The sequence below is a fragment of the Schistosoma haematobium genome, chromosome 1 (genome assembly GCF_000699445.3).
Source record: "Schistosoma haematobium chromosome 1, whole genome shotgun sequence".
In the NCBI taxonomy this organism is placed as follows: domain Eukaryota; kingdom Metazoa; phylum Platyhelminthes; class Trematoda; order Strigeidida; family Schistosomatidae; genus Schistosoma; species Schistosoma haematobium.
In genome coordinates, this window is record NC_067196.1 from 69193336 (window position 1) to 69208832 (window position 15497).

At 36.6% G+C, this 15497-nt stretch overlaps 1 protein-coding gene across 2 annotated transcripts in view; it reads left to right on the forward strand.

Moving 5' to 3' along the window:
* Positions 1 to 1188: 1188 nt before the first annotated feature.
* The window catches only part of MS3_00001977 (uncharacterized protein), a gene marked incomplete at its 5' end in the record, with an annotated part of 32468 nt that continues 18159 nt past the window's right edge, over positions 1189 to 15497 (forward strand). The window contains 10 exons of one of the 2 annotated variants that reach the window (XM_035733713.2): positions 1307 to 3103; positions 6578 to 7143; positions 7281 to 7843; positions 8073 to 8251; positions 8309 to 8469; positions 10676 to 10771; positions 10966 to 11059; positions 12965 to 13174; positions 13241 to 13394; positions 13950 to 14469. In XM_035733713.2, coding sequence (XP_035587835.1) covers positions 1307 to 3103; positions 6578 to 7143; positions 7281 to 7843; positions 8073 to 8251; positions 8309 to 8469; positions 10676 to 10771; positions 10966 to 11059; positions 12965 to 13174; positions 13241 to 13394; positions 13950 to 14469 — 4340 coding nt within the window. Of the gene's footprint in view, positions 3104 to 6577; positions 7844 to 8072; positions 8252 to 8308; positions 8470 to 10675; positions 10772 to 10965; positions 11060 to 12964; positions 13175 to 13240; positions 13395 to 13949; positions 14470 to 15497 lie in introns of both variants that reach the window. The other variant, XM_051209515.1, reaches the window with a different exon arrangement.

The following is a 15497-nucleotide window of genomic DNA, read 5'->3' on the forward strand; positions in this document are numbered from 1 at the left end:
CGCCTTTGTTAAAATTTCAGATAAGATTATTCTTAAGGGGTTAGTTAATCATCTAGACAAAGATCTGATTCTTTCTGAAAAGCAGCTTTGCTTTATGACAGGTTATTCATGCTTAACAAACTTGTGAGAAGCCCGTGAAACTTTTTTGAACTTTAAAGATCATAAGTTACCTATATGTGTAGCTTACAATTACTTCAGCAGGACATTTGACAAAGCTACCCACAACCGTCCGTTATCTATGTAGGTGATATCAGGGTCGGAGTCAACCTATTTATGTGGATAAAGGATTCTTTTATTGAGCGTCAACATATGGTATAGGTGGACTCCCAGTCGTCTAGCCGACAACCTTTGATCAGCGGAATGTCTCAGGTAACAGTTTTAGTGCTAGTGTTGTTCCTCCTGTACAAATGACCTTCCTAGTCTCTTAACACCATCGGTTTAATAATTTAATGACAATGTTCGTGCATAAAGAGCGATAAAAAGTAAAGGTAATAGTTTGAAGCTTCAAAATAACTTGCAGGGTCTAACCGAACGGCCCAGAATTTGTAAGTTCCTGAAAATGCTTTTGAAAATGTTTGGAATTCCAGAACAAATTACTTATAAGCTGATTACTCACTTTTCCATCGAGTCACCAAGGGATGGAACTCATCACTTCAAAACGTAATTGAAGCCCCATCTGTCAATACTTTCTTAAGAAAGTTGGACCAACCGAGAGACCTTAAACAGGTCACCTAGCCTCTTGTTCTATCCAAATTGAAAATGTAATACCAAATCCAGCTAACCGGAATTCAGGAGTAAAGAAACTTAAGGATATATTTGAAAGTCAATGAGTCCGGAAATATGAGATCTAAGCCGACTAGTTGTTGCAAGGAATAGGTAGTATGGCATACCATGCTAATTTTCGCAGTTCAAATAGGTGAATAATGGGACTGTCTACAGGAATATATAGTAATGTCACCCCACGCTGAGTCATTAAAAGAAAGACTTGACGATTATTTTAGCTGTATACTTGGTAGGGAATAATGCTACCTAGACGCAGCTCATGACATATGGTTCACAAATTCTCTTTGACAAATGTGGAGATAATAAACAATAATATTCATTATGGAATAATATCGTATTGAAGAAAAGTTTCGTATGTTAATTTTTTTAAATGCTTGTGAAGCATTATAGTGTATATAGAGGTGTCGATTCTACAAGCGATATGACTTGTTTATTTCATCTACATTTTTGTTTGTGATCTCTAGGACGTGCAAATATGAATTGAATCCTCGAATCAGGCTTCGTATGAGTTTCTGCTGAATTTATGTGTACCAGGAATTACATTAACTTCCAATTTCACTCATCTTCAGTTGAAACATGTGACTCCAACTCTTCAAATGAAGAAGTTACAAAGCTGGAACAGGATTATACTTCTGAATACTCATACCCATGTCGCTGGGATCAACTTCCGTCAAACAAACATATCTTCGCCAATTATAACTTCCCATCTAAATTAATCTACAAAATCTTGCAGCCTGAGTATTGGTGGAGTCGGTATTCAACTAGTTTGAAAGATAAATGTCTGAAAAATCGTTGGTTGTCTTACATTGGGCAATGTGATGAAAGATATGACTTAACAGAGTATCAACTGATACGTGAAATTATCTGGGTCCTGCTTGGTGCCAGGGGTAGCTTTGTTATGCAATTATGTGAAAACCAAATGGTAGATATTTGTTGCAAACCACATCTTGTATCTGTTAGCCATTTATCTTATAATGCTCTTGATTCATTGCTGGGGAAGTTCGTTGATTGGAATAATCATATACTATTCATCAGACTTGTAGTCCATTTTGTAGTCAACAAAATGGACTGCGTATCTCATGCTTGCGCCTTCTCTTTTGCCAGTTGCTTGAATGGATTTTTGTCTCAACTTGATGAGTTCTTGCATGAGATGGAAAGTAAAAGCCGTAATCCAGGCATTTTCACTATGATCAGTCTTTATCATTGTTTGATCCCTTGGTGTAACCGTGTTAAGATATTGTCGAAAATCATAAAAGATGTCATTAAAAACGACCTCGATAACTTACGAGAGACAAGTACGATCACAACTTTGCTGGATGCACTACATCATACTTCAGACTTACTAGAAGACTGTGGCTTTGACCAGTACATCGTTAAAGTACTACGTTCTATGTTCATCATCACATTTCATCCATTCATTTCCTCACTAGTCCAGCTGTTTTCAGGGTCTGCGACTTTCACCGACCCACTGGTAAAATTGTTCGCTGATATAAATTTTAATATACCACCTAATGATCCAAAATTCTGGTCTGATGCCATTAAGCCGCGAAACAATGTGTTAGGGTCATCTCACGTACCGTATATGTTTCTTCCTATCATGGATGAGGTAGTCGATGGTCTTAAAACTATCTTCTTACTCACTGCGGTCTGTGAAAAAATTGGGGACTACTCCTTCCTCGGAACAGTTGATTCAAACTCTATTTGTATCTTTTTGGATTCTCTCTTGAGCGAACATTTTCGTCTTAAGCTCAACCACCAAGAATCCTATGTCTCGAAAAATTGTTACAAAATGGATGAATCAAGGACCACACTCAAATCCTTGGAGTCACAATTAAAACGTTTTGTTTGTGAACGAAGAATGTCAGTTAATCAACAGTTGTTGAAGTTATTGCTTCTCTCGCATATGCGTGGGCCAAATGGTTTGCGAACTGTAGGAAACTGCCTAGCTGTTGCGGGAGCAGTGTATCTTTTCGGTGCTGGTGATAATATGAACGATTTCGCTCGCCAGTGTTTCAGGAATATTGCATTTTCAAGAGCCAAGAAGCTGGACCTTGTTGAGCTCACCGCTAATCTACAGAGTCAGTTAAGTGGTGCTTTCAGGAACCGTCATGTATCTCATTCACTCCTGCATCTAGAGTCTCCTGTCTTCACATTTGATCTCCTTAATATGGATCAACCAGTTGATGATCGACCTATGGTACTGACTTTTGATTTGATTGGTAATTTAAGACTTAATTATCACCTGGACTGGCCAGCGAATATCATTTTGGATGAAAACAGCATTGGAATTTATAACGATGTCTTCATTTTCTTGCTTCAGGTATGTTGAACTATTCACTAGGATATGGCTTTTTATATGCTTGTATACGGTATATAGTCCTTAGCTTTCACCAACGAAATTAGAAATATTCTCATTAATAAAAAGTGAAGTAAATGTAATTCTTGTATGTAATCCAGCGATGGGCAGCTTATTCACCACCAGATAAATCGAACGACTCATACTTTTGATCAAATATACTTAAATACTGATTAATCGCAAAGAATCTATAGCTGTGCTTTCGTGAAATACTGAAACCTTGGTCATATCTTAGTTTAGTTCACTCGGACTAGGATGCTAGGTTCGTATACGAACGTCCTCACATTTTTTTATGATTGGTTCGTCTTATGATTACACAAGATCATGTTTTACAGATTTACCTTTGTGCACCGAACAATTATTTGGACATCAAAGTACTTTAAAGTCTAACGTTAGTAGCCACCAAATTACAGTGACACTTGCTCGGATTGTGAAACATGTGTGGGATTATGGCTAGTTTATTTGCAGTACTGAACCTTGGTCGCTCATGGTGATAAAGATGTTTTACGTGTGCCCAACCACCACCTACCTCAATAAGCGACTTTAGGTGGTGTAGTAGGTTGGAAGAAAGTTAGGAGCTCCCAAACCAAGATGCGGAACTAGTCTATAAAGCTGTTGAATTGAGGTTTGTTGGGAGGTCCATGTACCAGGTTGGGGTTGATGCGATTATCTTTAGTGACTGGAGACACTAAATGGTGTTTCTCAAAATTGATCGAGATGGCACAGACGCATTTACTTGGTCTTTAATTATTGAGTCCTAGTATTGGCTTATACTTTTCTCACCAATTCATTCTCAAATCATATTGTTTGTGCCTATTCTTTCGTACTACTGATATTATTACTACTACATTGTTTTGTCATTTTTCTTGATAATTTCATTTCACTGTGCTAATGTAATGTGGCAAGTTGGACCTATGAGCATGTGCTAGGTTCTACTTTGCATGTGACTAACCTATTGATTTTTATAAAGTGAATAAGCTAGTTTGCTAGAATCTTTATCTTGGCTCACATTCTGTATGCATTCATCGTAAGCTATCTTGGAGGCTGTACAAGCAAAGGGTTTATTAAAATTTTATTTTGAGCATTTCTTATTTCATGGGTTACCTACTTCTACAGATTTATCTATTATTCGCTCTTTTGATGAGCGACTGACTGACCCGATTTATATAAGAGGCACAGTTCCGTTAAAATTTTCAAGTTCCACTATGACTTTCCCTGGGAGAAATACCACATTGTTCTTCCTAATCGTCTAAGGTGAAAAGGTGGTGTAACATTTGTCTTCCTCCTAGCTTATTTGCATGACAAGGAGTAGTGCTGTTAACATTTTCAACTGTTTCCATTACTACAGTGTCTTATTCACGACAATCTGCCTTCAGCTGATCTCCAAGTATGTAGCCTGGTTATTCGCAGTTGTACTGATCCCTATGAGCCACGTTCTGTCAGCCAAAAATTAAATATTGATATCGTTTGTCATAGATTCATTATAAGGTCAGTCAGTCGCAACGTAGAACTTCGTATGTACGTAGATCAGTTCGAGTTGCCATACAATATGAATAAAGGGTATATGTTAGGTCGTAAATTGGGAAGGGGGATTAGTCATTTAGTTGGGTTGTTTTCACTTGGCTAGCCTGCCCATGGCTGGTAACTTCTTGATCTTTATTAGAGGTGTTAAATAAATTGGAAATATTGCTGAATGTATTAACTGAAATCTGTCATCACTGATGTACATTTGTGTGAGTGACGGAACCAAAAAAGGTTGGTGTTAATGAGCGAAGCGCTCATGAAACGTTTTTGGTGGTTTGCTTAAATTTGATTGCTAATCTGATCAATTTCTTTGGGTCTCTACTTGTTATTTGGGGGGTTGATTATGAATACAGTGGTCTTGAGTGCTGTTAGAGGTATGAAAGCGGTTATCACTTTCCGTTTGGCCACACTGTGGAAGGATTCTTCTGGAGGTACCTGAAAAGGAAAATGGATTAGAGGTGGTCTTAGTGACCTGAAAGCGTGACCGCAGTGCCCAAGGGACAACTGCTTTAGGTCGGTCACACACGACCTTTTATGAGTAATTTTCGTGTTAGCTCCGTACTTGTTGAGACCTTACCGCGGAGACGGATATCCGTGCGATAAGGCGAGGTGTGCATTTTTAGGGTCGAGCTTTTCTAACCCCACCCCTCTTTAGTGTGAAGGCAGCATCTCTGTCATGCTGGTTGTCTGAAGGAAACACCTGCTGTCACACCTCTGTACAGTCAGCAGTATGACTTCGCCTTTGGACATTGGGTTTGTTGCTTTTAGTCTTACCGCTCTTCAGCCGACCTGTCTGGTATGTTAGAATATTAAAGAACGATTGTTCCAGCCAGTATAGCTCGGTTGCTTCATCATGATGGGCAAGCCCGACCACGACGTCGAGGTAGCAACAACAGTCGGGTTCGGCTCGCTTGGCTTTTGCCAACTTACGTCACCTATGGCGAAGGCGAGATATCCGTCTATCAATAAAAAAACGAGTATACTCCTCAGCAGTTCGTTCTATTTTACTTTACGGCTGCGAAACGTGGCCATTAAGAGTAGAAGACACTCGTAAGCTACTAGTATTTGACCACAGATGCCTTAGAAATATTGCTGGCATCTGCTAGGATCACCGGGTGAGTAATAGTGAGGTTAGACTCAGGGTACTAAGGAATGATGGTAAATCAGTTGATGTGGTTTTGAATCTTCATTGACTGAGATGGTTGGGCCACGTGTTGCGTATACCTGGACACCGAATACCATGACGCACAATGTTGTCCGGTGTTGATGATGGTTGGAAGAAAGTTAGGGCGGCCAAACCAAAACGTGGCATCAGTGCTTGAAGTCACTAACTTCTGGTCTGAGCCATGTTGGTAGATGCAGAATACTTGGTTGGGGTCCACGTGACTATCGTCACCAGTGGTTGGAGATTCTGTGTGACATGGCTCAGAATCGATCACAATGGCTTATGTGTGTACACACTTTCTCTTCCCTTAAACCGTGAGATTGAAATCGCTTTATATCTTTCTTTCTACGAACTAATTCTTCCTGTATTATATAATTATATGCAATCTTTCTTTTATATATTACTACCATTGAAGTAACTACTACTATAGATTTGGTGTTAATCTTAATGCGCTAATGAGGTGGCAACTTGGACCGATGCATATATGTGCCTGGTAATACATTGTAGCTGACTGACTTGTTATTTGGGGGGGGGAACGATAGCCATAAGCTATATGGTGGTTTATGTCTTGCCATTTGTAAAGATGGAATTTTAGCAGTTTATAAACTTTTAGTCATTTATTCTCTACAGAATTTGACGTGGTCATTCTCATATTTTTATTTGTGCAGTGTCGTTTAAACACTTTTGATCACTTGTTTCATTTCAGCGTTTATCTCAATTAAATGAAATTTGTATTACTTATCCTTCAGATTAAATACGTTAAATGGAGTCTTGAAAACTTACATTTCAGCACTCCAGAGAAAAGAGTTCCAACTTGTTTCCCCGTCAACCACTATCTTATCATACTACGTGTAAAAATGTTGTTTATCTTCACAAGCCTACATGATTTCTTGGCACACAGAATTGAAGCTATCCGAACTCGATTTTCATCTAAGTGGTGTCTTCCTGAATTTTATTCTACTACATCTATCAATCACAATATCCCCGAAACAAATACTTTCTCTGATCTTGTGCAAGATCATAAAAATTTGCTCAATGAATTACAGTCCGTGTGCCTATTAACCGAATCTACTTCGCTTCTTTTTACAGAGATATATAACCTTTGCAATATGGGCCTTCAGCTACGAGAATTATGGTTAAAGAGCCTTTTATCTCCAAACTATGAAACTTCACGTTTTACAGTAAAAATTGAGTTTCTTTCTGAGCAATTTGACAATCATGTACAGTTCCTTTCGACAATGCTAACACGCACAGTACGTTTGAGTACTGCTAAACAGCTTTTGTACCTATCAAGTTCTTTTAAAACTGCGGCCTCGTTTCCTACAAATATTTTTAAATTAATTCCTTCCAAATGACACTGTCATCGAATATGTATGAAAAATAAATATTTTTCTGTGCGTCATCTTCTTTTAAAATTCATTGTTTCATTAATAAAGGAAGATTTACTTTTAGGTTAAGAATGGCTTCACCGATAAAATCCATTGATAATTTCCTAATTTCCTCAACTCCACATCACTTACAGATCGAAATTAAAAGTAATGTAAAACGGAAAGATAAGAAAGCTAATTTGGATATTGAAATGAACACTGATGGTGTGGAGACACCTCAGGATAAATGTATATTTCAGGTTAAAACGAAATCTCGAAACAGCAATAACAGCATGGTCTATCTAGAAGATGCTTTACGTTTGGGCTGGACATCCCAACGTGCGAGTTACTTATTTGATCTCTTAACAAGGCCTCCGCTTCTTTTTTCTCCCAGCATGGGAATCAGTCTTTCATTCGAAAAAGGTTCGCAGAATAATTATCAAATTCTACCCGCTAACAAACGAAATCGTCCGATTGATCCTGATCCGTGTTTGTTATCGATCGACGGTCTTCTAGACTGTTTATTCGTAACGAATTCTTTGGTTGATCAAATCTATCATGACTGTATGGATAATCCAGAAAATCGGGGGACTGATGAATACGAACACTCTCCTACCGTTTTGGCTGCGAAATTCTTCCGAAGACGAGGTAATGTATTTTTCAATTCACGTGGTGTTTAATTGTCAGGAAAACTTCTTTTAATGAGTTTTTCTCCGTAGTTATAATCTATAAGTTTTTTCTGTCATTCACATAAGCAATATAATATTTTATGATGTTGGATAGTTAAGTTTGTATTAGCCGTAATCTACCACGTACTTTATTATTAATCTACGTCACTGATAAAAGTTATCTTACAGACATTTTCTTTTACTTGTAGTGAAGCCAATCATTACTCGATTATCAGAATTCCGTCTCAAACTGTCGGATTTCAAGCTGGGCGCATGTGTTGGTAGAGGGGCTTGTGGAATAGTACGTGTAGTACGTGAGGTATCGCCACCTCATTCAGTGTATGCAATGAAATCTCAGTTTAAAGGAGCGTGGTTGCATCATGATCCGGTAGGTTTTCTTGATTTAGTGATCCTTATAATTTCTTTGCATTATTTGCCTATTTAGGAGGGCTCTCAGATTCTGCTTGAAAGGACTGTGTTAGCGCAAGCAACTGCCATTGAAAATCCATGGCTTCCACACCTGCATTATGCATTTCAAGATGAAAAGCACTTGCATCTTGTGATGGACTATGAACCCGGTGGCGATTTGTATATATTCTTAAGCAAGTGAGCGACCTTCTTACTTGACCAATTTTAGCATAAATTGTAACTATTGTTTGTTATATGTGCATCACAATGAAAATTAGCTAACGAAGTTGTCTTTAGCTTAAGATAGAAACTCCATACTAATCTAGGCTAAATAAAAATGTCTCTCTACCAAAAAACCGCAGGTAAAGCATTGGAACAGAATTTTATGTAAATATCTGTATAATTCTAAAATTAAACAAACCATACTAATCGGAGTAATCTATTTCATATTTTTGCTTTGATTGGATGTATAGAAGGCAAAAATAGATGAACAACTTGGCTCATTGCAGAAATGCGCGTTCTACATTTTTGCATCTACACGTATATTAACATGAGATGATTACTGCTCGTGTCACAGTGAATGATATGTTTGTATTTTTGGGAATCGATTATAAATAAGCCGCTTTACGTCGACTTTATATTTGGTGATAAACAAAGACATATATTCAGTCCGGACAACGTAGTTTATTACACAGTCCAGTGTTAATTCTGTGGGACTGATAAGAACACTACCCAAGTAAACCCTCGTTTTACAGTTACTCAACCAACATCACGTGCTTTCTTTGTTCTTATATGCTGCTGTTAAGGGTGATCAACGCAAAATACAAATGGGACTCTAATAAAAGACTGCTACATTGACGTGCTTGTCCGGTTTACTTATCGTGGTGATCCGATCGAGGTATATTGACTGGAACAAATGTTTCTTTAGGTCTCACGATGCCTAACACGTCGATTTCAGAATAGTTAGACTAAAAGCAGCAAACTCATGGTCAAATAGCGAAGTCATACTGCTGACTGTACTGAAGCGTGACAGCAGCAAGATATTTTCCTCAGGCAACTAACATCTACAATGTTGCTGCCTTCTCATAACAGAAAAAAGCGGTTAGAAAAAATTGACCCTGAAAATGTCGCGTTTCACCTTATCCCATGGATTCTTATTTTCAGTGTTAATGTCCTTCCAATCACGAAGCGACCACATCAGAAACTTACAGAAAGTCCGTGTATCTATTGGACTTTGTGACCATGTTCATAAGTCACTACGATTGCTGATAGTCCAGTCTTCTTTTCGGGTCCCTCAAGGAGAAATACCCTTCCGCTGTGTAAGCAACCGGCAAAAATCAACCGCCCTCATGTCTTTAAAAGCACTTATAGATTGTGTAGTAAAATTTAAGTTGTGGTTGTACACTGAATAAGTTATCTATTCACAAAATAAGTTATAGTTCCCTCAGATAGAGATTATCAACAGAATGAAGTATTTCGTTTCCAAGCATGTCAATGGTTTGGAAGAGTTTCGATATTTCAAATGTCAGTCAGTCAGCTACAATGTATTACCAGGCACATATATGCATCGGTCCAAGTTGCCACCTCATTAGCGCATTAAGATTAACACCAAATCTATAGTAGTAGTTACTTCAATGGTAGTAATATATAAAAGAAAGATTGCATATAATTATATAATACAGGAAGAATTAGTTCGTAGAAAGAAAGATATAAAGCGATTTCAATCTCACGGTTTAAGGGAAGAGAAAGTGTGTACACACATAAGCCATTGTGATCGATTCTGAGCCATGTCACACAGAATCTCCAACCACTGGTGACGATAGTCACGTGGACCCCAACCAAGTATTCTGCATCTACCAACATGGCTCAGACCAGAAGTTAGTGACTTCAAGCACTGATGCCACGTTTTGGTTTGGCCGCCCTAACTTTCTTCCAAATGTCTCCAATACTAGTCATCTTATTGTGTTAATGAGGTGTGGCAACTTGGACCGATGGATATATATGCCTGGTCCTACGTTGTAACTGGCTGACTAACTGATATCATTCGCACTTTGTCACTAATATTTACTTCTTTCGTGTATCATCTAACTAGTGTCTGAATAGAGCACTGGGTTGGTGGTTGAATCTTTCTTCTTTCAATCACTATGTTAAGTGTTCGCATGTGGCTATAAATATTTCCATATAAAGAACCGAGTGATATCATTAGCCTTGACCGGAAGTGTGGTTAAAACCGGGCAACGTATACTTAATTACTAACTTTCACTACTATCAGATTAACTGCCAAGTTGGGACTGACTCTACTGTTGATTTTCATGTAGCTACACTTTTTGGCTAGTGATTTTTTTAAAAACCGAGCATCTTGAATTGTTTCAGATTAAAGTCTCTTGATATATTTTGCTTTCAGAGTTGGTCATTTGTTGGATTCAAAAATGATACAGTTTTATTGTGCTGAAGCTGTGGAAGCCGTTCATTCATTGCACCAAATGGGCTATATTCATTGGTATGTTTATTTATTGGCAGTTTATTCTTATTGTGATTATATCTTCTCAAATTCTCTAGGTAAAGATGACTTGGAATTTCATCATAGTTTCACTATATGACTTCCTATAAATGATAAACTATAATGATTTTTGAGGACATTTTTATCGTTTTTGATTTTGACTAATAATTGAAAATTACTTTATTATCTTTTAGTGACCTAAAGCCTGAAAATTTCGCAATTGAAAGGAGTGGACACCTGAAGCTAATTGATTTTGGTTCGGCTATCAGGCTTGATGCTGATGGAAAAGTAATTTCAAGTGTATAATTTTGTCTTATATGTGATTGTTTAAATACCTTGATGACTATTCGTGAATTGAACTACATTTTTCAAGTCAATTCCAAAGATCTTATTTCGGCGAGTGTAAGAATCGATGCCTGGTTAACTAGGCTGTTTATCATCATCGACCATTCATGTTTTTATGGGGTTATCTTATGATTTACTACCTCTATATCTCTGGTCTTCACTAATTAGCAATTCGCTATAAATTTAGTCTTTGTTCCGTAACAATATATGGAGTTGTTATTCTTACCATTTATTATCATAATTGTTTCTGCTTTTCTTATAGCTAGTAGCCTTTTCCATCTACTCTAGTATTAAATATAAGTTTGCTTTTTTTATCGCTTGGTTTTTGGACAACTGTCAAAGTAATTGTGGTACAATTCTTTAAAATTTTGTTTCACTTTATCCTAAAAAAAGTCGAAACAATAAACAAATAAAATTGGACAAGATATTTTCATTATTTTATTTGTGACAGCTTGCGACGGAAGACTAGGAAAATTATTCAGGAAATGGTGAGAAGTACTATGAGATATAGTTCAAATAAGGACATAACCGAAATAAACTACATTCGGATAAGAAATGCCCCTTGCCTTTTATTAAAAGTAATAGAAGATCAGGATACCTGTCTGATTTTCACTTAAGCGATGGTTGATCACATTTTTATGTACCGGGTTACTTCTGATTCCTGGGTCTTCATTTACAAAGTTGTGGTGAACCGGTGAGCACTATTCCGATACAACTGTACTTGATTCCGCAAAAACATCTCATGGAAATATAAAACGAAACTGTAAAATAGATGCTATTTTGTATTACCAACTGCTCAAGGTATACAGAAATATATAGTCTCAGCTCATATGTATCACTTATCTTAATAAATGTTTTTAAATATTTACCAAATCTGAATAAGTAGTGAACAAAGTGTTTCGATGAATAATCACTGAATATATTTGTGTTATTTCGTAGACAGATCGCTTTCATTTCCATCTTACTTAAATCAAGACAGGAAACGAAACTAATTGGTGTTTAAATATAATGAGCACGTGTATCGAACGACTGATCGATAAGTTAATGGGGCACGGGTCTAAAATCTCGTTGGTTAATCCACGTAGCCTAAACTTGACACCCAACCTGCTGGTCTTTCCACACATACACACCAACGAATGATGATAATTTGATGTGGTATGGTAGCTGTTACCATCGTGCGGGTCGCTAGTTTCTGTTCATTTTTTCGAGTGATATGCTACATCACCTTGGTATGATAGGTAGTACATTGAAGAGAACAACCACCTTACCATAATTATGAAGTTTTGTCACTCATTCAATAATACCCAGTCAGAGTGAGTTAGTCACGTTAGATACAAACTAATAACTAAGAATGTCATTTACTTGATTTCGCCAGACCAATTTCTTTCATAAATTATTTCGACTCAAAATGTTAAATTTTTCATTCTATCTTTTCTCTAGTTGAATCGTGTTTAAACTGGTTTTTGTATTGTTAATGCATCGACACATGTTATGGTTCACTAAACGTTTCGCCTTTTCTATTAAAAAAGATGAATGCAAAATAAATATACTTCCCCCCACATACCCACTAAATCGTCTGTATTTTATGAAACCAGATTTAATTGTAAACCTTCATTCAGTCCGCATATGAATTCCTTTGACAAGAAATATAATACACACTTTAGTTATTCATCAATCAGTCATTTAGTTGATTAGAGAAGTTTGTTTAGATGTGACAATAATGTTTAACTGTTTTTGATTTAGTGACTTTCTAATCGACTGTCATTTTTATTTTGAGCACCATTACATAAACATATGTTCACGTGCTGAGTTAATCTGATTGTTCTTTCTTTTTTTGATTGACATTAGTGTGTCTGTCCTACAATGGTTGGGACAAAAGAATATCTGAACATTGAACTTTTACGACAACGTGGACGTCATAATCAAGAACCATTACTTGTTGGCCCTGAATTCGATTATTGGGCGATTGGTGTCTTATTATATGAATTATTTTATGGACAGACGCCTTTCTACGATGAAGATGATGATGCAATGATGCAGAAAATTATGGATTATCGGGTAACTTCTTTCATTATCATCTGTTTAATCAAATAATGCTTTATTTTTATGTTTTTTTTTGTGAAGAAAACACTAAAGTTCCCTGCAACCGCTGAAATAACAGACTGTGCTATTCATTTAATTAAATCACTAATTATTAGTCCATCGAAACGGTTAAGTTATGAAGATGTTGTTATGCATCCATTTTTCAAAGATATTGATTTCTCTGCATTGAGACAAGGTTAGTTATTTTGTTGCTTACTTCTTTTAATTTACGTTTTATTTTGTTTATTTGTTTTAATTTATGACTTATGTTTTGTATTTGATGGGTTGTATATTTTAATCTAAGTCTACATTCAGGCAACGTTGTTGGTGATAAAATCCCAGACATATTTCTCAGTATGTATCCCTCCAGTGCACTCTCATCCAATCACATACTTAATCACCAATCCATATAGGTCTTTTTGTCTCAGTAAATATCAAAGTTCTACCATTATAAGTTGCTTATGCGTCTTCTTTTACCCTTCGTGGCACATCACTGCTGGTTGTCTCAAGTCTGTTTCTGTCAATAATTGATCATTCATTGATTTTGTCGATAAGCCACAATTCTCTGCATTACTTTTATTCAATACGCATGGTTTGAATCTGAGTTACAACAAAAGTTGTCTACAGGGTGATGAGTTTCGTGGCTTTCTTTGGATAGCAATATGACTCGGGATTCCTAAACGTACGTTTTAATTGTATACCCATCTTAAGTTTTGATTATTTATGATTCCTGTTGTCTTGTTTTGTATAGTCACTCCTCCATACTTGCCCCCAGTTGGTGAGTTAGACGATGTTTCAAATTTTTCCGGCGGTGGTTCTCGTGCTCGTGATGAGGCTATATTGGATGTCTCTAGGAATCAGACTTTCTCCCCAATACGTTATACAAAGTCATCTGTTCAAGACGGATATGTCACTCAGTGTGCTACTTTAAACAATGAAGAAAACGAAGAAGACGAAACTGTGCTGGTAAAGCCTTTAGATACTGAAATTTTGAATGATGAAAATCAGGAGAATATTAATCCACATAAATCACCATTGTCCCCCGAAGTATTAAAAAGAAAAGCAATTCAAGAAGCTGCTGCTGTACCAATAAATGAAGAAATTGAAGAAATAGAAGATATAGAATGGGAAGGTTCTGAGTGTGTCCGGGACTTACCATTCTTGGGATATACGTATACACCTGGATTGGTATTATTCGGAAACCTTTCCAAGAAACAGGTTCATTCGACCTCCGTTGCTCATGTTGGAACATCAGTAATAGCTAATATCAGGTAGTCTTTAGTGTATTCCAAATACTCGGGTTATAACCGTTTTGCTAGCATTTAATTTGCCAATACTGTTGGTCTATCCGAACTGTTCCTGTTTTGTTAAGACTTTCAAATAACAGTCTCCCAAATCTCTTGCTAATTGTCACTGTCTTCTGTTTTCTACATTGCAACCGTGTGTGTGGTAGCTGCTTCAGTTGGTCCAGTGTCTTGAATATAGTCATTGGTTGGTTATCTTGTTGATAGACCTTCACTACCATGATACTTAATACTTTCAATAAGTATATCTCATATTCTCATATTTTGCTTTCATGTTGTATCATATAAACTGAGGTCGATATTCAAACAGATCACGATTCTCAAGAGTTAGGTCCTGTTTACTCAGATTAGTACCCACAAATGGTCCCAAACAGTTTTTATTCGTATGTTGCTTATATTTCCCAAATTCAGGAATTGTAGAATTTTTTTTCAAAGTTTTCTTCCTGTACTTGTAATCCACTAGAGGATCCTTAACAGACATTACCGTGATGTAATATGTTTCAATCTTATTGTAATACGTTTTATCAAATGACTTAATTGAATGTTTTGTTTAGAAATTAGTGTATTTCTACTACATCAGTTTTTAACCCATCAAATTTGACTTCTCTACGAGTGAGATTTAATTTTATGGTGTATTTTTTATTGTTGTTGGAAATTTATATTTGGGTCTTAAAGCTAAATTCTTGGTTGAATGGTTATTTATCATTTAGTTGGAGTCTTAGTATATTACTTTATGTTACGTATGTTTGGTCATTCATTGCTTCTCATTAAAATTGAAAGAAACAATGATTTATCAGGTAATGTGACTAATTTATCAAGTACAGATTACATTTTTTTCCTTGTTGTCTGTTTTCGTTCACGCCAATGATGGTGAAGTGTAGAAATGGCAACTATTCTAATGGAATACATTTGGTTGTTTCTTGCTATTTCGTTCTACAATCAGTTATCATTCTTGTCTTTTTCATATGTTGGCCACTGCGAGTTTCTCCTTGAAA